Here is a 25,415-nt window from a genome sequence, read left to right as displayed (position 1 = left end):
ACCAAATTCATCTGTATTGTAGTAATGGTGTATTCAGAACCAAAACAAAGTCAGATCAACTTCTTGGAGTTTATTATGTTAAATAAAAAATAAACACTCAAGATTTCCCAATATGATGAGGTTTTATGAAAACTTTCGAAGATGAATAATAATAGTTGGATCATATTAAGTAAAACTTTAGCTGCAGGTCTGTAGCTCCCGGTCTAGAAAAAAAAATCGTCGATCCAAATTTTTTTCAGACTGGGAGCTACACACCTGCAGCTAGTAAAATTTAGCAATTAAGAAGGGGGTGGAGGGAACAAAGTGACCGAGCCAGGACCTTCTTAATTGGGTTAACTTTACTTAATATGATTTAACGTACTTAGAACATAACTCAATTTTTATTGGCTGATCAAAAGTTCTGCACTAATCAAATACCATCTCTCTTGTTTACGGCTCTCTTAGCTGTCAATCGAAGTGTCACGATGTCAACTTAAAGATTTCATAATAGAATATTAAGCGACTGCTGATTGGATGAAAAAGTGGGTTATGTTCAAGTAACACAGATCTAGTTCAAAGAATTGGGGGGGGGGATTGTGTCGTGTTTGATTATACTATACAAATCTTGTACTAACAGAAGTAACATACCAGAAAACAACCATGACATGGAAGGAGCAATATAACGAGATAAAAGCATATACAAGAAAAATAGCAAGCACATGTAGAGAAGCACAACCCCCTTAAATTATGCAAATACTTTCATTTCACACTATGTTGGATAGAAAAACACTATACCAGTACATTTTTTCAATCTTATTTTGTAAACAACACAACATTTATATAGGTAATAAATATCACAGATCACATATGTATAAAATTAGAAAAAAAGGAACACTACCCAGCTAAGGTGTGGGCAACAGGTGTGTTACCTGTGACAGGTGTGTCCTGTCATTAGTGTCCGGTTACAGCCCTGGCAGTATATAAGTCAGGCGCCCCAACAGTACAGTCCATACTCTACAGCAATTCATCAATAATAAAAAAAAAATACAGTAAGGAACTTACCAATAATTTGAATATTAATCCTAATCAACTGGTTTATGGATGATGGGGAACATTGCAGAGAAATCTACTTGCAATAAATCAACTGGATACATAGTTTATATCTTTGGCATTGTTATGTATATATTCATGTGCCAATGATACAGCAGTTTCAAACAAATGCAATTTTTTTTTTAAATATTTCATATTTTTCAAAACATATTTTGTCAAAGTTTATATACAAAAAAAAAAAAAATTAATTACAATGTACAAGTTATTTTACTTTAAATGTAAAATTTCAGTCCTGTCAGTTTCTTTACAAACTGGTGAAATGGCTGAATACCAACCAGCTCCCACAGAACGGGCAATTAACAATGCCATACCATACAGGGTTCCTGATGTTACATACAATCTTATGTACTAAAAAAACATTTGATATGCAGTCAATAAATTATCCCAATAATTATACGTCACCAAACAAAATACTAGTAATAAGACAAAATGCCCATCTGGTTCTCCCTAATGTTGGCAAGACTTTGTGAACAAGGCTAACCTGATGGTCAGCCAGACCTAAAAATCAATTGCAGTTTGAAAGTTTAAAATCTAATATAAAATGATAATATATACATGTGGTAAATTGATAACTCAAAAACTGTTCAGGTGCCTTAAAAATTCTGGAATTTGGGTAATAATAACTGTTCATTGCCAATGACTGATACAAAAACTCGTAAAAATATTGTTTAAATTCTCCTTGAAAAAATTTGAATAAGCAGGCAAAGTCTGCCTTTCAAAATTGGTAACATGAGAGTACTAGGTAGCTGTCTTCTTTCTACACTTTGGAATTAGTAAATGCACCTTTGCAGTATAACAATCAGGCATCAGTTTTAAAAATAGTACTCCACAATTTGATAATATACACGTGTAGTTTTCTGTGGATTTTTTCTGTATTGAGAAAATATTGCTGAGCGTGGATTCTACTTATGTGACATGTACCTGAAAAATAATCCAGTAAAGGAAAAGTTCAGCAGTTAATGATTTCACATCAAATATTAAGGTAGATAGATATCCCTCTAAAGGTAGACAACTCAAGCACCAACAAAAAATGTCAAAATTAATTGATAAACTATTGACAATGGAAAAATGCTGCTTTATCAAATTAAAAAACTTACAAAGTTAAATAAAACATCATTTAAATTCCAATTTTTGTGGATTGTGCGTTTTTTGCTTAATCATGGGGATGTAATTTCGTAGATGCGTCGGTTTTCAGTTTCAGTAAGGTAACAAACTCTTTCAAAATTTGTTTTCGTCGAGGATGTAAATTCGTGGGGAAGGGCTACCCACGAAGACAACGAAAATTGAGCCACCATGAATTCAAATTATTCCACAGTAATCAAGATCTCAATTTATAAGTTCTACTGGTATAAAAAAAATGTATACAGGTAATACAATGTAGTTGTTCATGGTTGTAGTCCAAGTCTTATAAATTTCACCATCTTTTACTCAAATGTATCGAACTGTACGCCACTGGCAAAACTTTGTTCTAATTCAAAACACTGGATGCACACTTCTTCTGTAGCTACATGTTGATCAATCAATGTTTACCACAATGCATCACTGCCCCTAATAGTTTCGTTGTAGGAGGGAGGAGGGGGTTCATTGCCCATGGCTGGTCGATGTGCCCCTGGCCCAGGAGATCTATACCCATTTGTTTGACCACCCCCTGACTCTCCCCAACCTGGGGCACTGGGGACGGGCTGAGTGGGCATTGCCTGATAGCCTGTAAACCCTTGGGCACTGGGAACACTTGGATTCAGTGCATAAGGTAGACCTTGACCTCCACTACCAGAGCCATAGGGGTCGTCACCTGGGAGAGTGTGAGAGGACATAAGCACCTGGGTGTTTGCGTCCGTGACAACAGAGGTTGGATGGGCCGTTTTCCCCCCGGAGGCGGGGTGTGATTCTGAAGACACTTCCATTCCGACACACCCTCCACACTGAAACAAGACCACAATCAGTGTCACCACAACACCTGCTGACAGTGCCACTGACAATACTGTCACTGTCAACCATCCCTCACTGACAGCATCTGAAACATAAACAGACAGAATGTGTACAAACTCAATAAAAATCAAATTATCGACATCGTTCATGAATTTTGTCATCTACAGTACCGATCAGACTCAACCTAACAGAAAGTAGACCCATACTAAACCCTGGGTTTACTTTCCAGGTTTACTAGAGCAGACTCAGAGTTAACCTTGAGTAAACCCAGAGTAAATGCAGAGTGGACACCGAAAGTAAACCCTGATCAGAAGTAGATCCCGGAAGCAGATGCTACATGTGTATTTGGAATATACTATGGGTGGGGCTTACAGGCATTAAGATGGTAAGATAAAAGACAGGTCTGCTTCACACTTCAGTGGGTAAAGTGGACCCCAAAAGCAACCCCGCATAAACCTAAAGTAACCTCCATTGGACCCAAATTAAGTACCGGTAAACTCTGAGTGGATCAGGCTTGGGGTAATGCTAAATGTAATGGTAATGCATTGCAATGCATTACATGTTTTCAAAGTAATGCTAGTAATGTGTAATGCCACAAAATTAGCATTACAAGTACCGGTAATGGTAATGTAATTAATTACTTTCCAAAATCTAGTGTAATGCTGGCATTACATGGCATTACTTTCCATTACTATGCTTATTTATGCATGTTCACTTTTAAAAATGTGATGAATAAATGAATAGTTGAAATTGAATTTGATTAAATTTATTTTTAAAGAAGAAAGAAATAATTCTTGAGATAAAAATGTTTTAATTGTATTATTAAAAAAGTTTTTTAAAAATTCATTTTTGAATTTACTAAATATAACAGCACAATTTCATAACATTTTTAAGAGTGTTATTATTAAGAGTTTTTAATCATTTAAACAATTTACTCCAATTAGTTTGCACTTCAATAAGAAATGTGTCAACAACACACTATGCCCCCAGGATAATCTAAGTATCAAAACAATCTATTGTTATAAGAATTAAGTGCTAAACACCCCAATCCCCTTCCCTTCGCTATGTCCCAATAGAATAGGAGACAGACATGCACCTTCAAAAGCAAAATGAATGTACTGTCCATCCATAATGAAAATAAATATCACTTCCAATATTATAACCCATTTGAAAATAGTTTTACTTATTTTCTCTCTCTCTCTCTCTCTCTCTCTCTCTCTCTCTCTCTCTCTCTCTCTCTCTTGTATATTAAGTACACTGAACATTAGTTTGGACTGATAGAAAATACAAGATTCATGTATTTTTCTATTATTGCACTTAATATATCCTAAGATAAAGATCATCAAACAGTACTTTTCAGTCCAAGCTTCGACTGCTCCTGTATTTTTAAGACATTTATTTAGTATAGCTGGGAAGATTTTCAAACTAACAGGATGCAGTTAAAAGATGAACCCTTTGAAACTTCGATCATAAAGTGCAACAGCAATCTTTTGTCTTAAAGTGTCCTCAGTAGAAAGAAATACGAATAAAACACTGTATCGTAAAAAAATATAACTGGGAAAAACCATCTGTTTATGAATTAATACAATTAAGTGTCCAAAATTATAAAGATTTGTGTAATCTGGGGAAATATCTCTATTTAGCTTTTGATAACCGCAACATTATTCCATAAATTGTGTTTTTGTTATGCATGTAATTCTTTGTCTCTATTTCGTATCCTTCATTGGATCATGCCAAATGTCTATGAATATCATTTTACTTATGTAATATGTATGTTGTTCATAATGCCACAAGATGATTATATATTGAGCAAATAAAGAATGACTCTTGTATAGTCATTGAATTTGAACCTGATACTGAGCATGAACCTCTAGATATGTTAAAGAGTGTTTTATATTTGAAACATTTGCAAAAACTCTTTATTAGCTTTGCATTTTTAAAACAAAGTAATGGTAATGGTAATGCATTACTTTACTCATGTAATGGTAATGTAATGCATTACTTCAAGAAAATCAAGTAATGGTAATGGTAATTTAATGCCCAAATTCATGAAGTAATGGTAACCCAGATAGCATGACTTTGTTGGGCCAACATTGGCTGTAGGTTGTAAGGTTGGCGTTGGCTTAACAACGTTGGGCCAACATTGGGCCAATGTACACTTGACACATCTAACTTGAGTGTCAATGTTAGTTGGGAAGACAGCGTTGGGCCAACATTGGGCCAATGTACACTTGACACAACTAACTTGAGTGCCAATGTTAGTTGGGAACACAACGTTGGGCCAACATTGGGCCAATGTACACTTGACACAACTAACTTGAGTGTCAATGTTAGTTGGGAACACAACTTTGGGCCAACATACTAGTATTGGGTCAATGTTGTAAATTTACAATCAATGCCAGTTGAGACATGATATCGGCCCAACAACGATCCAACGTCTGTTAATTACATTTTTTATTTCCTGATTAGTTTGTTGGTCGATTAAATTTATCAAAACACGCATTATAAACTTTACAACAGTGGTTTTATGTTTATACATGTCTTTTTATTATTTCTTTTTACCATGTTTTGAGATAGAATCATTACTAAAAGCTAAATATACAGTCAATAGTTACATGTACATACTCTCATGTTAAAATATGCAAGTTGAATTTTTATTCTTTTAAAGAAGCTTAAAATTGTGAAAACCCAAAATTAAAATGAAGATATTCTGCAAATATATTCAGCTGCATAATTGTTCTGAAGTGTAGAATTTAAGTTGCCGATCCTGAGATAAGAGATAGCACATTCACTGACCAAGCAATTAAGACAGAGTTTTCTCAGCGTGAGGCTGGCCAGTTTCCATGGTTATTGTGATATCTGATCTGTTGGGATGGCCAAACCTGCTCCCATTTAGCATTTTGTAGGACAGATCTAAACAGTCTGCTCAATGTATAGCCACAGTCAAGCGAATAAAACAGAAATGTAAGTATTATATTTATCTCAAATAACTGCAGATATTTATTAAGGCAATTTCATTAACGTCTCAATAAATGTTTCTTTCATTTTTTGAATATTTGTATTTTTTTTAAGGGAATATTTGCAAGCTGCCCCCTTCCAAACAAACTTTCAACTGACTTTGAAATTTGATGTTTTTGAAAACCAGTGTTTTATTTGGATGACAATGAACAGATGAAGATATAAATGAAGCAAAACAAACAGAAGAGAGTGAATTATTACTTTATTCTATTTTGGAGTAACTAAGTTTAAAAAGTGTGGATATAGATTTACCCTGTGAACATATGCTAGCTAAATAACGAACAGCCGTCATTTAATTTCAAGGATTATTTTTTATCACGGTTTGTGCACTCTGGATTCAAAATAAATCCATCATTTAAATTGTGATATATTGTTGCATTTGTATTGTTGCACCTATATTGGAACAACATTGACCCAACATTGTGCCAGTGTTGGTCATATGTTACATATCTTGGCCCTCAGTTGGGCCAGTGTTGGTCATATGTTACGTACATTGGCCCACTGTTGGTTATATGTTACGTACATTGGCCCACCGTTGGGCCAGTGTTGGTCATATGTTACGTACATTGGCCCACTGTTGGTTATATGTTACGTACATTGGCCCACCGTTGGGCCAGTGTTGGTCATATGTTACATACCTTGGCCCACCGTTGGGCCAGTGTTGGTCATATGTTACGTACGTTGGCCCACTGTTGGGCCAATATCAGAAGATGACAAATGTGGCATTGTGCCGATGTTGGCCCAACATGTTGGGCCAATGTTGGGCCGATTAGCAAAATTACATTGGGCCAACATCATTTGCCAACATTGGGCCAATGTAACTGGTTTTGTTGGGCCAACGTTGGCCCAACAAAGTCATGCTATCTGGGAATGTAATGCATTACTTTACAATGTAATTCGCCCCAAGCCTGGAGTGGATGCAAATTTTTGAAAAGCAGACCCGGAGTAAACCCAAAAGTAAACATGGGTTTAGTTGGGGTCTGATCTGGTGTCTGGTCGGTAGTCATGACGTCTAGCCGAGGGTTTATAATCTGCTCCTCTTCAAGAGAAGAGAATTGGATCCATTGAAACCCTTGGCTGGTGTACATCCTGATGGAGTGTTCAGATGGAGTTTTTTGATGGAAAATGAAGAAGAATATATTTAATGAGAATCAACACAGAGGATATGAAACAAAAGTATACCGTTAAGTTTTATACCAGTTATATAAGGAAACAAAAATACCCACATTTAAATTTCTAATAATTCCTGGGGTACATGATAATTCAAAATAAAATACCTGATTGTTAGATAACAAATATTATTACTGTTTACATAGTGTGTTACCTGTTTGATGAGCAGACACAAGGGATAAGACACCTAAGAATGCGCACAAAATTTCTAGGCAATGTAAGCTCTTCATTCCCTTTTCTTGTACAGCAGTTGTATTAAAGTGTAGCTCACACAGTCAGTCGGTCTATCCAGATTATATATAGGGCATAAAATCTAAAATAACCAGTTGGAGAAAATCAACACCTTTTCTTTGAAAACAGAGAGAGAGAGAGCGAGGAGATGAGAGGAAAGAGAGAGACGTTACCTGAACAAGTAGAGTCGCAGAAGTAAAAATCCCACAAATTACATTGCAATATATGCGATTGAGCAATTAGAGTCACAAAAGTAACAAAAATCCGCAAATTACATTGCAATATAATATATGCGATTAAGCAATACACCAAAGTGAAAGTGCGTATTTTTGTATGACTTCCTGTTTACTAGTGCCAAGGGAAGTCACTCCTATTCAATAAAGTGTGTGTATGTGTTTGTGTTGGGGGGGGGGGGGGGGTGTAAAGTTCATACCATATTTTAAATATAATTATAGTGTTTCTTAATTACAGAAACAACCGCCTGTGTGTGTGTGTGTGTGGGGGGGGGGATGTTGTTAGGAATAGAGATTTAATTCCGCTCTAAAAGTTGGTTTATATAGATGAGGTTTGAAACCACTGTTCCCAAAGTTTTAATCACGTTTATGACTCTTACAATTATATTGTAACGCCAAAAGAAATCAATTATAGAAATTTCAGTAGTTATCTAAATGTCATGGCTATAAAAAAAAAAAAAAAAGGAAAAAAAAACCCAAAAACCCCCAAAAAACATTAATTTATAGGGAAAAAAATCGCCCCCCCCCCAAAAAAAAAACCTCGTATGTATTCGAAATAATGCCGGTATATCATATATAGTGCTGTATGTGGAAAATTAGCATTTGTTGCCTGATGTCTTATCATACTTACGTTTATGTTTAACAAAACCTTCATTTTTGGAAAATCGGGGTGTGTTGGGCATGCAACTTCAACGTTTAGTTTACCCCCCTCCCCTGAACCCCACAGTGAAACTAAGGGACAACTTCAATACAATATCAACGATTTTAATTTTGTATTTGTTAATTTATAACGATCTTTTAATCTTTTGAGATAACAAAAAATAACAAAAATTGTCGTAGCGGCTTTTCCCGAAATTAATTTCAACGTTTATTATGACGTCGCAATATATGACGTAGCCTAAATTAACGTCTATTTACTTTTTGACCGCGTGTGAATGGAGACCACAATGACTGATCTACAAGTGGACAATGTTTTTGACATGGATCCCCAAACCCAACTACACGAAATGCGTCTACAGGGGATTTTTTGCGATGCCTTCATCAAGACTCCAGTTGACAACACCCGTTTACCAGTTCACAGAAACGTCATGGCAAGCTGCAGTCATTATTTTAGATCGCTGTTTACGTCTGGTTTGAAGGAATCGGAGGAGAATGAGATCTCCATTCACGGTGTATCAGCGAATACGATGAACCAAATCATCCAGTACGCATACATCCGAAAGGCGATCATCACACCAGATAATGTGGAAGATCTTTTGGCAGCCTCGGACAGATTTCATGTTTTCGGACTTTTGAAAGAATGTACCAACTACCTTTATGATCAAATCTCTCCGGAGAACTGCATTGGAATTTTCAAATTTTCGCGATTTTACAACTGTGAACAACTGTCACAGAACACCTGGAACTACATCATTCGTAATTTCAAAGAGGTTGTTGAAAAGAGTCAAGAGTATCTTCAGCTGCATGTCGATGACTTGAAAGAAATTTTGGACGATGACGATCTTTCTGTGCGGAACGAAAGCGAAGTTTTTGCGGCGATTCAGAGATGGGTGGATTATGACACAAGGGACAGAAAAGATCATTACACAAATCTTCTTAAATCTGTTCGTTTTTGTTTCGTTAATCTCGATTTCTTCCAAACCAAAATTCAGAGAAACAAAACGTTGTTGACTCTTAGAGACTGCAAAAAGCTCATCAACAGGGTCGCAAACCTAATGCGCATATTCTACGAGAGTCCGTTCATCATAGACGACAACAATACGTTGTTGAGACCTCGGGTCCCCCCAGAGATCATCTTTACCGTGGGGGGTTGGTCCAGTAGCGGGGTGGTGGAAACCATGGAAACGTATGACAAGAACGTGGACCGCTGGTACGTCACCAAACCGAGCATGCCCAGTTCCCGCGCCTATCACGGCACGGTCTTCATGGACGGTAGCATCTTCATCATCGGCGGCTTTGACGGCAATCAGTACCTGAACAGCGTCTACCGGTTCTTCCCCGACGACAAGACGTGGGAGGAGAGGGCGCCCATGTACAACATGAGGTGTTACGTCAGTGCCGTGGAACTAAACGGTAAAGCTTTGTTTGTAAAGCTGAAGGGGCACCAGTTGTTTTTTAAGTCCGCATTGGAAATAAATATATTGTATTTAAATAAAGAATTAAGTACGTGTCTTGGTCGGAATTTCACGTTAACTTTTGCGCAAACTTAAAGAAAATTCAAAAACTTTACTTCATATTTTTCTGAATCACGGACTGTAGGTTTGATTTACGCATGCGGGGGATTTGACGGACGAAATCGACAAGATTCGGTGGAAAAATACGACCCGCTGAAAAACCAATGGACGCACGTACAGCCAATGTGGAGGAAACGTAGCGACGCCGGGGCCACGTCACTAGACGGTCAGAGAGAGAGAGAGAGAGAGAGAGAGAGAGAGAGAGAGAGAGAGAGACTAACTAATCAGAATAGTTTCCTTAATACAGATATATCTTTTTTTCTTAAATGGAAACTCTCCCCAGATGGCTTGGATTGATATTTTTTTTCTTTTACAAAATTTGATTTGCAAATTGAAATGACAGATTCAGATACTTAAGGAAATAGCAAAAATTATTCGTACAAAATAATGCTATTTTGTGTCGTTTTTACATAAAGCTTCGGTCATAATATTTTGATAACATAATGTATTGATGTTATCAAAACCAAATTGATACGTTTTCTAATACTTATATTTTATTTTTATGTCAGATAGACATCTATTAACGGCAATTGTGTTGCCGATTTCTGTTAGAAATGCTTTTATTTCGTGGGTTCCCTCAATTAAGGTGCCTTTAATTAATAATGGAAACGTATTAAATTATTCTAGGCAAGATATTCATTGCCGGGGGTTTTGACGGTACTTCCTGTCTGGACTCCTCCGAGTACTACGATCCATTAACTGACCAATGGACGATGCTACCGGAGATGACGTCACGGAGAAGTGGCGTTGTTCTGGTGGCGTTAAATCGAGAACTGGTTGCCTTGGGTGGTTACAACGGCAGCGACCGGCTGGCGTCAGGTATACTTATCAAACACTTTTATCATTTATCTCATTTGATAATCACACGTAAGATAGTGGTTCGGCATGTGATTTAATTCATTACATATACTTATTAAATAGTAAATGATTTCAAGCTTTTCACAACGTTACTTATGGCTAAAATTAGTAACTGGATTGTTACTAAAAATAGAAACTTATGGCTAAAAATAGTAATTGGGTTGTTACTAAAAATAAAAACAAATGGCAAAATTTCAGATCCTGTAAAATTCAAACATTTAAAAATATATGAAAAGTTCCTCCATTAACTAATGTGCACATATGTGCCTCAGTAATGTTGTGAACACATTTTGTATATGAAATATTTAGGGCTATGTTGTTTTGTGTAGTGGAGCGGTACAGTAGCCTGACCCGTTGCTGGTATCCCATGTCTTCCATGTTACAGGGACGAAGTAACTTTGCTGCTGTAATACTGGACGGGAAGCTGGTGGTCATTGGTGGATACGATGGTAAGATAGCTCTCTCATCAATACCAGTTCAACAGACCATAAATAAAACACAGTAAAACAAACACAACCACAAACAACCAAATATTTTGATTTGTTCTAAACCTAACTTGTTATTTCCGATCTGTTATCAATTTAGATAGGTGGAATGACACTGACTTCACTAGTAGCATGAATTCATTATAAGCTTGTTCCCTATACTTATGTTTCACTGTACAATGTCTACATTAAATCCAATTATAAAACTTGGCATTGTTGAAATTATGTAGAATTAACGAATTACTGATATTTATTGCTAAATCTAACGTTTAACTGAACAGTTTGTACAGCAAGATGATAACAATGATTTAAATGTCCCTATACTAAAGGTACTGTTCTGCTTCTTCTCCAATCAGGTTCCACTACGTCCCCAAACACGGAGGAATACGACCCCGTGAAGAAGGCCTGGCGGGGGTTATTCCCCCTGAACTTTGGGAGGAGCGCGGTCAGTGCGTGTGTGGTGTCTAACATCAAGAGTGGGCGGGAGTTCTCCTACCACAGCCTGGCTAACAGCAGTGATAACTTCTGATGAACTGAATGATGCATGTCATTTATATACAAAATGTTCATTCAGTATAAAAGAAATTAACAAATTACTTAACTGTTTAAATCTCTCCTTATACTATATAATGGCCCATAATATCACCTCTTTACATAAACATTGAAAACTCCAAATACCACATTTTGTGTTCATTTGTACATGCCTTTTATTTTGATTTATATCATTTGATTTGGTATAAACAGTCATTGATATGTAACAGTTCATTCATTATCATTATATAGCATCACAGTATTGGCACTTGATGGTTTAACAAAATACAACCTAAAACAACACCGTCAATCAATAAGGATTACATTAACCATCAGACACAGATTCATACACTAAAACAAAATCACAAAAACAAGGATAACAGCTCTTCTAAAGCACCCACACAGGCAGACCTGTCTATGAGTATATCATTTCTTGGTGTAAATAACACTAAAATAAAACCTTTGGTAGAAAAAAATCTGCACCAAGTAAACTGTTGTACATGTATATGCAGCTCTGAATGTATTCACCTCACCATACACAGATATCAATCACAACACATAACAAAGGTATATTGCACAACATTATAAACCAACATATTGCAGGGGCTAAAACAGTTTGTTAATTGGAAAACAAAAGTTAAAACTTTAAAATCAACAACATAATACTTGCATGTATTACATGTAAATAACAACAAAATTCACTTTTCTACAGGGGGATCAATGTGTAAATTTCAGAACACACTGCTTAATTAATCAAAGAACATATAGCTGAAGAACTTGGGTCAGAATTTTACCAGATTATAAAAGAACAATGCAATAGTTTTTTTTTTTTTATAAAGACAATCAATGATAAAATTTTGGAAGAGAGTAGCCATGAACACATCCATTGATTTATTTTCCAGTCTCAGTTAGTTAGCCTTTCCCTCAGCTGACTTTACACTTTGGGTGCACTTCTATCATTAGTAACAGCTTTCTTGAGGGAAATCCCTGACCGGATGTCACCCAGCAGGGCAGCCCTACCCCCGGGCCCTCCCGAGGAGGGTGGGGGAGGGGGTGGGGGCGGGGCCGGGGGAGCCGGAGGGGGTCCCCCTGGACTGAAGACAGGAGGTGGAGGTGGGGGTGGTGGGGGTGCGGTCACCACAGGGGGGCCACCAGGAGGGGGAGGAGGAGAGGGGGGCTTGGATCCACCACTTGGAACATTGGACTTGCTCTCCATGTTTTCTGCCTTTGTGGTTGTTCTCTTTGTTTTCTTTCTGTAAATTTTAAGTTGTAACGGAGTAATAAAGTCAGGAGTGTACCGTAATCAACATTCTAAAACATGTAAAGCCTGAATTTGATATTTAACAGATTCAGTTGATAGGTTGTTTTATAGGTACTCACTTTACGGGTTTACCAGAGTTGACTGTTTTTATGGCTTTTTTCATTTCTTTTGATAGATAAATCTGCAAATTCAAGTTTCATAATTTTAACCTTTCAAAATATTGGGGAAAGAAGTTCATTTATAAGCTTACTTCATGAAATATAAAATGTCTGGATTTCATGCATAAAACGAACAACCTTAGAGGGATTGAACTTGCTCATCTCCACCAAGTTAACTGATTGAAAGAAAGCCAGCTCAGATATCTGAAATGAAAGAAATTGTAATTACCAGTAATTTTCTTGACATGGCATTTAGGTTTGATAAATTTTATAACCAAAAGGCTGAAATGACAATTCATTTTGAATTTTCCAATACTATATATTTCTCTCAAGTGACAAACCCTTATATGTGGAACATTCAATATTTTGATAGGAATGAAATACATGGTTAAATCATTCCATCACAATTGGCATTAAAGACTGAGTCTCACCTCTGTTAGAGAAGGGTATCTTCCACCCGTGTCTTCACCAAAGATGAAGTTCAGCACCTACAACACACAAAATGACACACTCAACCAGTATCCTTCTTCATCAGTCTAATATATAGGAATCTTCTTCTATATGTAATAGGTAGTATATAATAATAGTTATGTAATAATAATTAGGTCCTAAAATATAATATCAATAAAACTTAACACATACAACACACAAGATTAAACTCTTTATAAACATTCTTGTTCATCAGTATCATTAATCTATAGTAATCTTCTATCATACATAATAAGGATTTTCACAGAATGGTTGAATGTCATGTTCTATGTCATGTTCTATGTCATGTTCTATGTCAATGCTATCATCAAAACTTGCACCAACAGCATGTACTCAAGATGGCACTCTTAATCAGCATCCTTGTTCGTCAATCTAATTTTTTTTTTTTTTTTTTTTTTTTTTTTTTTTTTTTTTTGATGAAGTGTTTATTAGTAAGCCAACTGCTTCTACATACATCACGTACATACATCAGAAATTTTCAAGGACACAAAGTATGTTTAAGAAAGCAACGAAAACAATTACATCAATAATGCATATATAATGAACGTTTACTAAGAGAGATAAAAAAATACATATTGAGCACCTTTTTTATTGAGAGAGAGAGAGAGAGAGAGAGAGGGGGGAGAAAAGAGAGAGAGAGAGAGAGAGAGAGAGAGAGAGCACTTAGAGTGAGTTAATCACAGGGGTCCAAATTTCCCAGTCTGTATTGAACTTATCCATTTCACTTCTTTCTTTTGCACAGAATTGGAATACTTTATATAACTGTTTTAAATCATTCATAAGGGCATTTACTGTTAATTGGTTTTTCTGGCATCTACTTCTGTATATGTATTTTTTTATCAATATGAGTACAATATTGAACGCTTTTGACTTCACATCATCTAAGACACCAAAAATAAAAGTTTTATTATCAAGGACTATTCTAATTCCTTTAGAGTTGCAAACTCTAACAAATTCTGCTAATAAATGTTGTACCCTTGGACATTCCCATAATAAGTGATATATTGTTTCCTCAGCATCTTCACAAAAGGTACATAGATTAGTATCCACTTTACCAATTTTATACATAAAACTGTTTGTAGTTAATATATAATGGTTTATTCTGTACTGCAACCATTGAAATTTAGAGTCTGAGGTAATAATAAAAGGTAAATGAAATATTGAAATCCATTGTTTTTCTGTAAAAACAAAATGTCTACTCCATTTTTCTTTTCCCACTGGTGTTACATTTGTCTGATTTAATATATCATACATTGGCTTTGAACCTTTTTTTGTTAATACAAAGGTTTTAATATTAAATGGTATAAAAGGTTTGAAAACTTCATTTCTAATGAAGTTGTATTTCCTTAGATCTGAAAGTACAGCTTGTCTTACTCCCATATATGTTAAATAATTCATTTGAATATTAAATTTTCTTTTCAACATTTCAAAATCTAAAAAGTTTTCATTTTCATCAAACAAGTCAATTACACATCTAACTCCTTTAGCATACCATGATTTATAAAAAAAAGACTGATTTCCTATCTTAAATTTATTATTGTTCCACAATGGCTGGCAACAATAATCCTGCCATGATTTTACATTTAAGTTATCTTGGATTTCTTTAAAAGCTATGGTAACTTCCTTCCAAAAATCATTTTTTAACGATTCTTGCATTTGCATAATATAATCTGAACCTGTATTTAATAGCTTTTCTAAATTAATAGAATTCTCCAGCAGTGTTTTCCATTTTGAATTATTATCCTTAATTAATCTCCTAATCCAAGTAGACTTTAATCCTTTAATATAGGAATTTATATCAACCATCCTTAACCCACCATGTTCATACTTCCGAGTACATACTTGTCTTTTAATTTTATCACATTTTGAATTTCAATCTAATTAATCTTTAGGAATAAATTGGATTTTCACAGAATGGTTTCTACATCACTCTGATACTGGTGTTTAATTTATAATAACTGACAAGAAAAAGCTACAAAGATAAAGTGACCAATGGGTGTTAATGTTAAGTCTGAAAATGGTGACCTCTTTTTCTGAACACCAGCCCAGGCAATGGGAATTATTTCAAAAGATCTAATTTCACATTGTGGAAAACTTAATTCATCTTAAACAGAAATGCTTAAAAATCTATACTAATTTTGAATAAAAGCCTTAGTGTGTTTTTCAGTGTTGCACAACTCTCCATTTAGAACTGCAACTCACATTGGATAAAAAATTAATTAAAATCACTACTTACTCTTTATTTAAATTGCATATCATTATTATGTTACCTGTATCTAACATTGCTGGTATTTTACACTTTGATCTGGTACTTGTGTATCAATTATGAATTATTACCAATACCTTTCTCTTTGATCTGTTAGCTATTGTGTATCAATTATGACCCATCATGGATTAGCTTTTCACTTTGATCTGTTAGCTATTGTGTATCAATTATGACCCATCATGGATTAGCTTTTCACTTTGATCTGTTAGCTATTGTGTATCAATTATGACCCATCATGGATTAGCTTTTCGCTTTGATCGGTTAGCTATTGTGTATCAATTATGACCCATCATGGATTAGCTTTTCACTTTGATCTGTTAGCTATTGTGTATCAATTATGACCCATCATGGATTAGCTTTTCACTTTGATCTTTACACACAAGGTGACCAACCCAAGCTACCCACTAATCACCCAAAGCTGGCCTATCTGACCAATTACAGGGATGGATCCACCAATCATTGACAGGCTTATTAATTGATTGGACAAATTAACCAATCAAAACACAGTTAAGACTTTCACAAGCCAATGAAATTTTTTTGTTTGCAACCCAAGCTGAAATAAATCAGAATCCAGGCCTATATAAAGACCCAGCAAGCTGGTTGGTCATCATTCACCCATTGTGATCCAATCTTACCTATCACAGTGCTATCATTTACCTTCAATATAATTCTTCATTAAGTGTACAAGTATATATTGTGCATTTGTTGATTAGTGTGTTGTGTGATACCAAAGTGCTCTATCAATGTGTTTGTGAAAAGGTGTTCTAGTCAAATCTTAGTGAAAAAGTGCTTTAGTGTCAATAGTGCATTAGTGTGCTTCAGTGTCTGTTCAGTGTCAGTGTTGCGATTCCGTGATCCACCATGGCATCTTGTTCATCCTCCCCTGCCGTAGCCATCAACTTCACCACCACTCTTGAGGACATCATCAAGGCCACCATCTTTGACGACGCCCCACCCACCCCTGAACCCTTCACCAGCCCTGTCAACACCAGCGTAGACACCAGTCAAGCAGAGACCAGATTCGACGAGTGCCTCACCTCCCTCTTCAGTGACTATCCCACACCAGAGAAATCCCACGACCTTCACTCTGACCTCCACCTTGCTCTTCAGTGTCTTCCACCGACCAGTCCAAAGAAGATCTTCAGTGACAGCACCATCTCCTCCACAGAGATCTTCACCGCTCTCAAGTCCATCTTCCGCTCAGAAGCCGACTCATCCACTCCTTCTGTGCTCATCGAGTCCGTCCAACCAGAGATTTCACCAGCCGACCGTGAACAGCAACTTCTGCAGAGATTCAAGACCCTCCGTTCCTTCCATCCCCAGGAGATCAACGACCTGTCTTCCTTCTTCAAGTACCAGAGTGCCCAGGTGGAGACTGACCGCTACTGTGCCCTTCACCAGAACTCCAACCAGCCCCTCCACATCAGAGAGAGCATCAACCAACACTACAACATCACCCACCACCGCATCATGGACCGTGTGGAGAGCAGTCTTCAGTTCCTGGAGGACAACCTCGCCACACCTCAACTCATCCAGACAGTCCCCCCACAGCAACAGACCACCACCCAGAGCAACCTCCGTAGCAGACCGTCCCTGTCCCAGAAGGCCGTTCAGCTGATGGAAGAGTGGTACTACAGTCACCGAGATCACCCCTACCCACCCCATCACATCATCCAGGACCTGGCCAGGAAAGGAGGAGTCAGGGAGGAGCAGGTCAAGAAGTGGTTCTCCAACAAGAGGAACAGAAGCCGAAGGTCATCAGGGGTCAACAAGAGGAGGTCAACCGGTGTCATCAAGAGTGTGCCCTGCTTCTGGTGAATGTGCTCTGTGATATCTGTGTGCTGAGTCTGTGATATCTGATGTGTTTGTGCGATGCTTCAGTGTGCTTGAGTGTGCTGTGCTTGTGATAGTGCTTTGGGATATTCATCTGATGTTAGTGCTCTTGGATATCCATATGAGTATGTGATGTGCTTGTGCATATCTTCAGTGTGCCCTCTAATTGTGAATAACATGTGATAATCAACTTGTATCAGTCCTCTGTGATATTAAAATGTCTTCTATGTGATGCCATTGTGCAATGCTGTAGTGTGCTGTGTTTTTTATGTGCTAGTGCTATGTTATATCTATCATTGTGTTGTTCTATATCTCTGTTGTATTTGTAAAATTTTTCAGAGTGCTGTGGTACAACTGTCATATTCTGTGACGTGTATTATGAAATGCCTTCACTATTTGTTATCATATTTTGATTTTTCTCTCAGGGTTATTCCTATATTGTTGGAAGTATATATTGGTGCATAACACATAACATGTATAAAACAAGTGCTATCATAATGACTGTATTATATTGTTTATTTATCATTGAATATGTTCCAATCATTACAAATAAAAACTATTCACAAATAGCAATGTTGGTCTTTATCATCAGGGAGAGAAAATCACATGAAGCTAGTTTTAAATTTTAAAAACTGGAATTCATGACAAAGGACATACACTCTGGCTTGATGAGTTCCAAGTACAAGTTTCATATTCAATTGGAACTAAACTGTAAATAATATATATATTATTATCTCTTATGAGATAAATCTACTTGTATAAGATAAATGTAGACATATATGCTAAATAGTTAGGCAGTACTCATATAATTGAGAGGTCAAATAATTACATTTACAAATATGTTTTCTTATTTTTGTTGGAATTTTGTAATAACATCACCATGATTATTGCCCGTGCCTATTGTTTGACAGTGGCATTATTGTAAATATGTAAACACAGCTAGGCAAATATTTTTTTTGGAATATGCATCATTTATTACAAGTTAAATACCTTCTAAAATTTTACCCAAAATTAACAGTAAACCAGTAATCTATTCCAAGCTGACAAAGACATTCCCAATCCACAGTCCATTGAACCCCTCATCTTCCAGTTGAGGGACTGCACCCCCCCCCCCCCTCCCCTTCCAACAGACAAACACACAGAAGGTGGAATGAATATGATGTATGTTAGGTACTCATAACGTTAAATAACATCACTCAAATCGAATACATATTATCAATAGATGTAATACATGTACTTCCAGCTTTTCTAAGATCGCAATTTTCCACAATAAAGATAGTTTTCACACAATATTTGAAATTTTTTTGGACACTCTTTCTTGATTTATTCTTGGAACAGAGTATTATTCAAGTATTATTCAAGACATTTTGTATCTTTAAATTAAAATGCAGATACATAGCAAATATTATTCAACCTTCTTGTTATAACCAAATATTATTCAATCCTCTTGTTATAACATTCTTTTCACAATAGAATGCTAAAACCAATATTTTCCAAAATATCTCATAATTTTAGATTTTTCCCATCTCTTGTCATATGTGTTTTACTAATTTACAATGAAATAAAATCAGTTGAATGTTCCCAAAACAATTTGTTCCATCTATTTTTAATATATACACATCTCTGAAAGGACTATATTTCATATGGTAAAATATCTGCCTCCCCCCCCCCCCTTGACCAATTTTTAAAAAGTATTGTATCAAAATCAAATTTTGTGCATCAAAAGATAACACATCGAAAAAATCATCACTGTGATAACTCACAGAATGGACAGCTTACACAAAAGACAACTCACAGAATGGACAGCTCACAGAATGGACAACTCATAGAATGGACAGCTCATAGAAAGGACAAGTCATGGATACGACAACACAACGATACTCATCAACAGTCATCGAAAGTGAAAAACAAAACAATAATTATTAAGATTTTTATTTTTATTAACATAATCATTTTCTGGTATATAATACCTATCATTGTTGGCAAGCCTCTCAAGAAAATTTGAATAGTTGCTATCTTTGATTCTAACCCAACGATTGACATTATAATTTACCTTTTTTTTTCTTTTTTTTTTTTAAAGAAATTTCCATCTTGAAAGTCTACTTTGAATTAGAATCCCCTTACAATCCCTCAGTTAATTATTAAATTTCCAACAAGTTTTTATTTTTCCTACCGCATAGGTCTACAAAAGCATTTTAGGTACGGTAATTTTTTGATTTCTTTGAGATGGAATAACAGTGAAATCATTACCTCCCTCAGCCATTTCTTAACTTAGATTTTTATTTCAGACTATATCAATCAATGGTTTGTCCATCAGTTGTCTTTCTGTGACATTTCGCATTGGCGAGTTTTACATTCGATGACTTGTCGCATTCCAAGAGTTGTCTTTTGACAAGGTGTCTGGTACATAGCTGCAGCATGCATTTAGTAAGGATTGTCAACTCAATGGAACTAGCTGATAAACAAAATACATTTATAAACTTAAAGTATAATTGTGATGATAATTAAACAGGACTGAGAGACAGACAGGTCCAAATACATTATACACTCTGCAACTCTGATGTATACATGTACCTGTATTAAGTATGTATGGAGTGTGACGGAGTGCAGTTTTAAATCAATTATTATAAAACCCTATGATAATAACATCATCACTTAAAAGGACCTAGCTGCAATTGGAGAGGGCTACATTATTGCAGCTAGAAAGGACAGTAACACATCTCATTATGTTCACAACATTTACTTCTGAACTTATAGATATGTAGAGTTAACTGGAGGGTGTACCATTTTAATGTGATAGGTAATTTTGTTCAAAATGTGTGTTTGCAGGGTTTTTATATAAACTAAAATTTGAATAACTTCATTATTTTGGTTCTAACAGGGTATATGAATAAATGCTGGAATTCCTTGGATGTCCAAGTTACATGGACCAGCTTTAGGTCACTAGGGGTATAACATTGGTGGGGTCATCTTATGTGTGAGGATCAAAGTGATTAGCTAATCCATGATGGGTCATAATTGATACCCAATAGCTAACAGATCAAAGTGAAAGGCTAATTCATGATGGGTCATAATTGATACATAATAGCTAACAGATCAAAGTTAAAAGCTATTTCCATGATGGGTCATAATTGATACACAATAGCTAACAGATCAAAGTTAAAAGCTATTTCCATGATGGGTCATAATTGATACCCAATAGCTAACAGATCAAAGTGAAAGGCTAATCCATGATGGGTCATAATTGATACCCAATAGCTAACAGATCAAAGTGAAAGGCTAATTCATGATGGGTCATAATTGATACACAATAGCTAACAGATTAAAGGGAAAGGCTAATCCATGATGGGTCATAATTGATACACAATAGCTAACAGATTAAAGGGAAAGGCTAATCCATGATGGGTCATAATTGATATAGCATTGAATCATGATTTTTTGATGTATACACTCTCATAACTGCAGCGGTGTGTGCATACAAATTGAGTAACGCGCGTTATGAAAATTTGTATACACACACCGCTGCAGTTATGAGAGTGTATACTTCAAAAAATCATGATTCAATGCTTATATTTACATTTTTTAACTTCTTGCCTTGTCTGCAAATGTGATTCATACCTAAAAATTCCTATCTTTTCCTAAGGGTAAGTTAATATTAATGGAAGAGCCACAGTAACAGCCACAAGCATGAACTTTAATTTTCGCTTGTGACGTTGCAGTTTACAGCGTTCAACGTTTGTGACGTCAAAATAAAACTCGTCAATTTGACCTTTGACTACTTGTTGCATTTAGAGGCATTTGAAGATCAAAGAATTTAATGGAAAAACACAGTATAATGTAAATATTACACAATAGCTAACAGATCAAAGTATAAAGCTAATCCATGATGGGTCAATTGATACACAATAGCTAACAGATCAAAGTATAAAGCTAATCCATGGTGGGTCATAATTGATACACAATAGCTAACAGATTAAAGTAAAAAGCTAATTCATGATGGGTCATAATTGATACACAATAGCTAACAGATCAAAGTAAAAAGCTAATCCATGATGGGTCATAATTGATACATAATAGCTAACAGATCACAGTGAAAAGCTAATTTATGATGGGTCATAATTGATACACAATAGTTTACAGATCAAAGTGATAAGCTAATCCATGATGGGTCATAATTGATACACAATATTTAATAGATCAAAGTGAAAAAGTGTATTAGTTTGATACACAATATCTTATTACAGTTAAAATGCTTTTCATTATTTTCCCTCAAGCAGTCAAAGGAGTGACTTTTAAAACTTTCCTGGATTTGTGTTTTCATTTAAGATCAATAGATCATTATGCTTAAAAAATTTAGAATATTGATTGAGTAATTTAATGGCATGAACTTATTTGACAGTTTTCAAAGAGAACAAACTACTTTATCAAAAAGAGGACATAAGTCCAACAGAAATTTCTGCAAAAATGCATACCTTCCAAAACAAGATTTTATGCAATTCTCTCTAAATGACATTGATAATATAACAGTTTCAGAATTTTATTAAGTTTCAATGAATCTATTAATGCTTGGTTAATATAAACTACTTGCCTAAGAATATACATAATTCTTATTTCTTAAGAAATTCTTTTTCAAAGAAATCAAAATTTCTTTTGAAAAAATTGATATATATTTCTATTTTTTCTGGGGGTTTTTTCTGTTTGTTTTTCATATCTCTTTTCTGTCTGATTCAAATTTAAACAAGACACTTCCATTATTTTATATTTTTGGTTTATTGAAAACAACAATGACAGGAAATATATTAGTACATATTAACAATGCAAGCACTTTTATTCAATTACATATCTACATCAATAGACAAAAATCTGCAAGGTTCAAAACCACTGTTCAACAACAACAAATTACAAAAGAGCACTAAATAATCACAACCAATTCCCCACTAATGAACAATGGGGATAATTCACAAAATTTGATGATATCAAAATCAATGTAAGATGTAAAGCACTGAACTGAAGAATATAACAATGAGCAAACACATGAACAGCACATATACAAACACCGCTAACAGAAGGATTACACAAACCACATATCACAGACTCATATGGATATCCAAAATCACCAACATCAGATTAATATACCCCAAAGCACTGTCTCATTCACAAACAGGAGTCACACTGAGGATTTGCACAAACACATCACAGACTCAGCACACACAGATATCACAGAGCACATTCACCAGAAGCAGGGCACACTCTTGATGACACCGGTTGCCCTCCTCTTGTTGACCCCTGATGACCTCCGGCTTCTGTTCCTCTTGTTGGAGAACCACTTCTTGACCTGCTCCTCCCTGACTCCTCCTTTCCTGGCCAGGTCCTGGATGATGTGAGAGGGTGGGTAGGGGTGATCTCGGTGACTGTAGTACCACTCTTCCATCAACTGAACGGCCTTCTGGGACAGGGATGGTCTGCTTCGGATGTTGCTCTGGGTGGTGGTCTGTTGCGGTGGGGGGACGGTCTGTGTGGGTTGGGGTGTGGGAAGGTTGTCCTCCAGGAACAGAAGACTGCTCTCCACACCGTCCATGATGCGATGGTGGGTAATGTTGTAGTGTTGGTTGATGCTTTCTCTGATGTGGAGGGGCTGGTTGGAGTTCTGGTGAAGGGCACAGTAGCGGTCAGTCTCCACCTGGGCACTCTGGTACTTGAAGAAGGAAGACAGGTCGTTGATCTCCTGGGGATGGAAGGAACGGAGGGTCTTGAATCTGTGCAGAAGTTGTTGTTCACGGTCGGCTGGTGAAATCTCTGGTTGGACGGACTTGATGAGCACAGAAGGAGTGGAAGAGTCGGCTTCTGAGCGGAAGATGGACTTGAGAGCAGTGAAGATCTCTGTGGAGGAGATGGTGCTGTCACTGAAGATCTTCTTTGGACTGGTTGGAGGAAGACACTGAAGAGCAAGGAGGAGGTCGTAGTGAAGGTCGTGGGATTTCTCTGGTGTGGGATGGTCACTGAAGAGGGAAGTGAGGCACTCGTCGAATCTGGTCTCTGCTTGACTGGTGTCTATGCTGGTGTTGACTGAGCTGGTGGAGGATTCAGGGGTGGGTGGGGCGTCGTCAAAGATGGTGGCCTTGATGATGTCTTCAAGAGTGGTGGTGAAGTTGATGGTGATGGCAGGGAAGGAAGAACGAGAAGCCATGGTGGATCAATGAATCACTAAACAAACACTGAAGCACACTACAGACACTACCGACACTACAGCACTTTTTCACTAAGATTTCACTAGAGCACCTTTTCACAAACACATTGATAGAGCACTTCGGTATCACACAACACACTAATCAACAAATGCACAATATATACTTGTAGACTTAATGAAGACTTATATTGAAGGTAATTAATAGCACTGTGATAGGTAAGATTGGATCACAATGGGTGAATGATGACCAGCCAGCTTGCTGGGTCTTTATATAGGCCTGGATTCTGATTTATTTCAGCTTGGGGTTCCAACAAAAAATATCATTGGCTGGCGAAAATCTTAACTGTATTATGATTGGTTAATTTGTCTAATCAATTAAGAAGCCTGTCAATGATTGGTGGATCTATCCCTGTAATTGGTCAGATAGGCCAGCTTTGGGGTAATTACTAATTAGAGGGTAGCTTGGGTGTGGTCACCTTGTGTGTGAGGATCAAAGTGATAAGCTAATCCATGATGGGTCATAATTGATACACAATAGCTAACAGATCAAAGTGATAAGCTAATCCATGATGGGTCATAATTGATACACAATAGCTAACAGATCAAAGTGAAAAGCTTATTTAGCTTAGGTCATAATTGATACACAATTCTACATTTACTACATACACATCTAACTATACATTGAGGCAGATAGTAATTGAGGAATAACTGAACATCACCCAGTTTTGGGGGATTATTCAGCCAATAAAAAATAAAATATGATACAGAATAAAATATGCTGCTTTGTAAAAAAATATATTAAAGGCTGAGCAATTTTGAACAAGTACCGTTTTCATGGAAAAATATTAAATTTGTCCCATTTATGTTATTTCTTGTATTTTTGTGATTCATTTATCTTCTTAAAGTAGTCCAAGTATCGCACTACGTCATAATACGGATTTTACAATATTGGTTCGACTTTTACAAAGCGTTTTAGATACCCGGTATTGATTTTGCTCTACATCGCTGTTGTAAACAATGGCAATAATAAGCAATTAGAACGGTAATATATGTATTCTATGAGAGATAGAAATGATTAATGTTGAGAAACTCGATTCTGTTAAAGTAAAATGAAAAACGAAGTTTCTGATTAACCAGGATCTCAGGTATGCTTATATCTTCTTTGTTTTGACCCCCCTCTCCCGAATTTTTAGGGTCTTCCGTTTCCAACGGAAGACCCTTTTGTTTTTCTTCGGTTTCTTTTTATTAGGGTTTTCCGTTTTTCAACGGAAAACCCTTCTGTTATTCTACTGTTTCTTATTATTATTTTTTTTTTTTTCCCGCAAATTTTGTGCACGAGATTTCTCGAACATTTTTTGTATGATTGCTATGAAACTTTCAGGGTATGTAGATGATATTAATATCTCTAGACGTTTTTTTCAAATCTTTAAAATTTACTTCCGG

General features: G+C 36.2%; 3 protein-coding genes across 4 annotated transcripts in view; 1 reads left to right on the top strand and 2 right to left on the bottom strand.

The window, feature by feature from the left end:
- Positions 1–55: 55 nt before the first annotated feature.
- LOC128158995 (uncharacterized) lies at positions 56–7,779 on the bottom strand. Of its 2 annotated transcripts, XR_008240082.1 has the most exons (4): positions 7,611–7,779; positions 7,361–7,519; positions 2,187–3,103; positions 56–2,010 (listed from the first exon to the last, which is right to left on the bottom strand). XR_008240082.1 is itself a non-coding variant. In XM_052822016.1 (3 exons), the coding sequence occupies exons 2-3, from the start codon at positions 7,434–7,436 to the stop codon at positions 2,616–2,618; spliced, it is 564 nt and encodes a 187-aa protein (XP_052677976.1). In that variant the 5' UTR covers positions 7,437–7,519; positions 7,611–7,779; the 3' UTR covers positions 56–2,615. The 2 variants fall into 2 exon arrangements, 1 of the variants encoding a protein (XP_052677976.1); XM_052822016.1 differs by having other exon boundaries at positions 56–3,103.
- A 787-nt stretch (positions 7,780–8,566) lies between these two features.
- LOC128158408 (kelch-like protein 10) lies at positions 8,567–12,118 on the top strand. The gene is made up of 5 exons (XM_052821208.1): positions 8,567–9,743; positions 9,930–10,070; positions 10,532–10,723; positions 11,092–11,211; positions 11,604–12,118. Exons 1-5 carry the CDS (start codon positions 8,606–8,608, stop codon positions 11,774–11,776), a joined length of 1,764 nt encoding a protein of 587 aa, XP_052677168.1. The 5' UTR covers positions 8,567–8,605; the 3' UTR covers positions 11,777–12,118.
- LOC128158409 (slowpoke-binding protein-like) overlaps positions 11,930–25,415 on the bottom strand; it is a 48,757-nt gene continuing 35,271 nt past the window's right edge. Inside the window, exons 11-14 of the mRNA XM_052821209.1 lie at positions 13,629–13,685; positions 13,336–13,401; positions 13,159–13,220; positions 11,930–13,031 (exon numbers count right to left, since the gene is read on the bottom strand). Of these exons, the coding sequence (XP_052677169.1) occupies positions 12,713–13,031; positions 13,159–13,220; positions 13,336–13,401; positions 13,629–13,685 (504 nt within the window). The 3' untranslated portion in view covers positions 11,930–12,712. The remainder of the gene's footprint in view (positions 13,032–13,158; positions 13,221–13,335; positions 13,402–13,628; positions 13,686–25,415) is intronic.

This window comes from Crassostrea angulata, chromosome 8, assembly GCF_025612915.1.
Source record: "Crassostrea angulata isolate pt1a10 chromosome 8, ASM2561291v2, whole genome shotgun sequence".
Taxonomy (NCBI): Eukaryota; Metazoa; Mollusca; class Bivalvia; order Ostreida; family Ostreidae; genus Magallana; species Magallana angulata.
The sequence above is the reverse complement of the archived record's forward strand: the minus strand, read 5'-3'. Positions and strand labels throughout refer to the sequence as shown.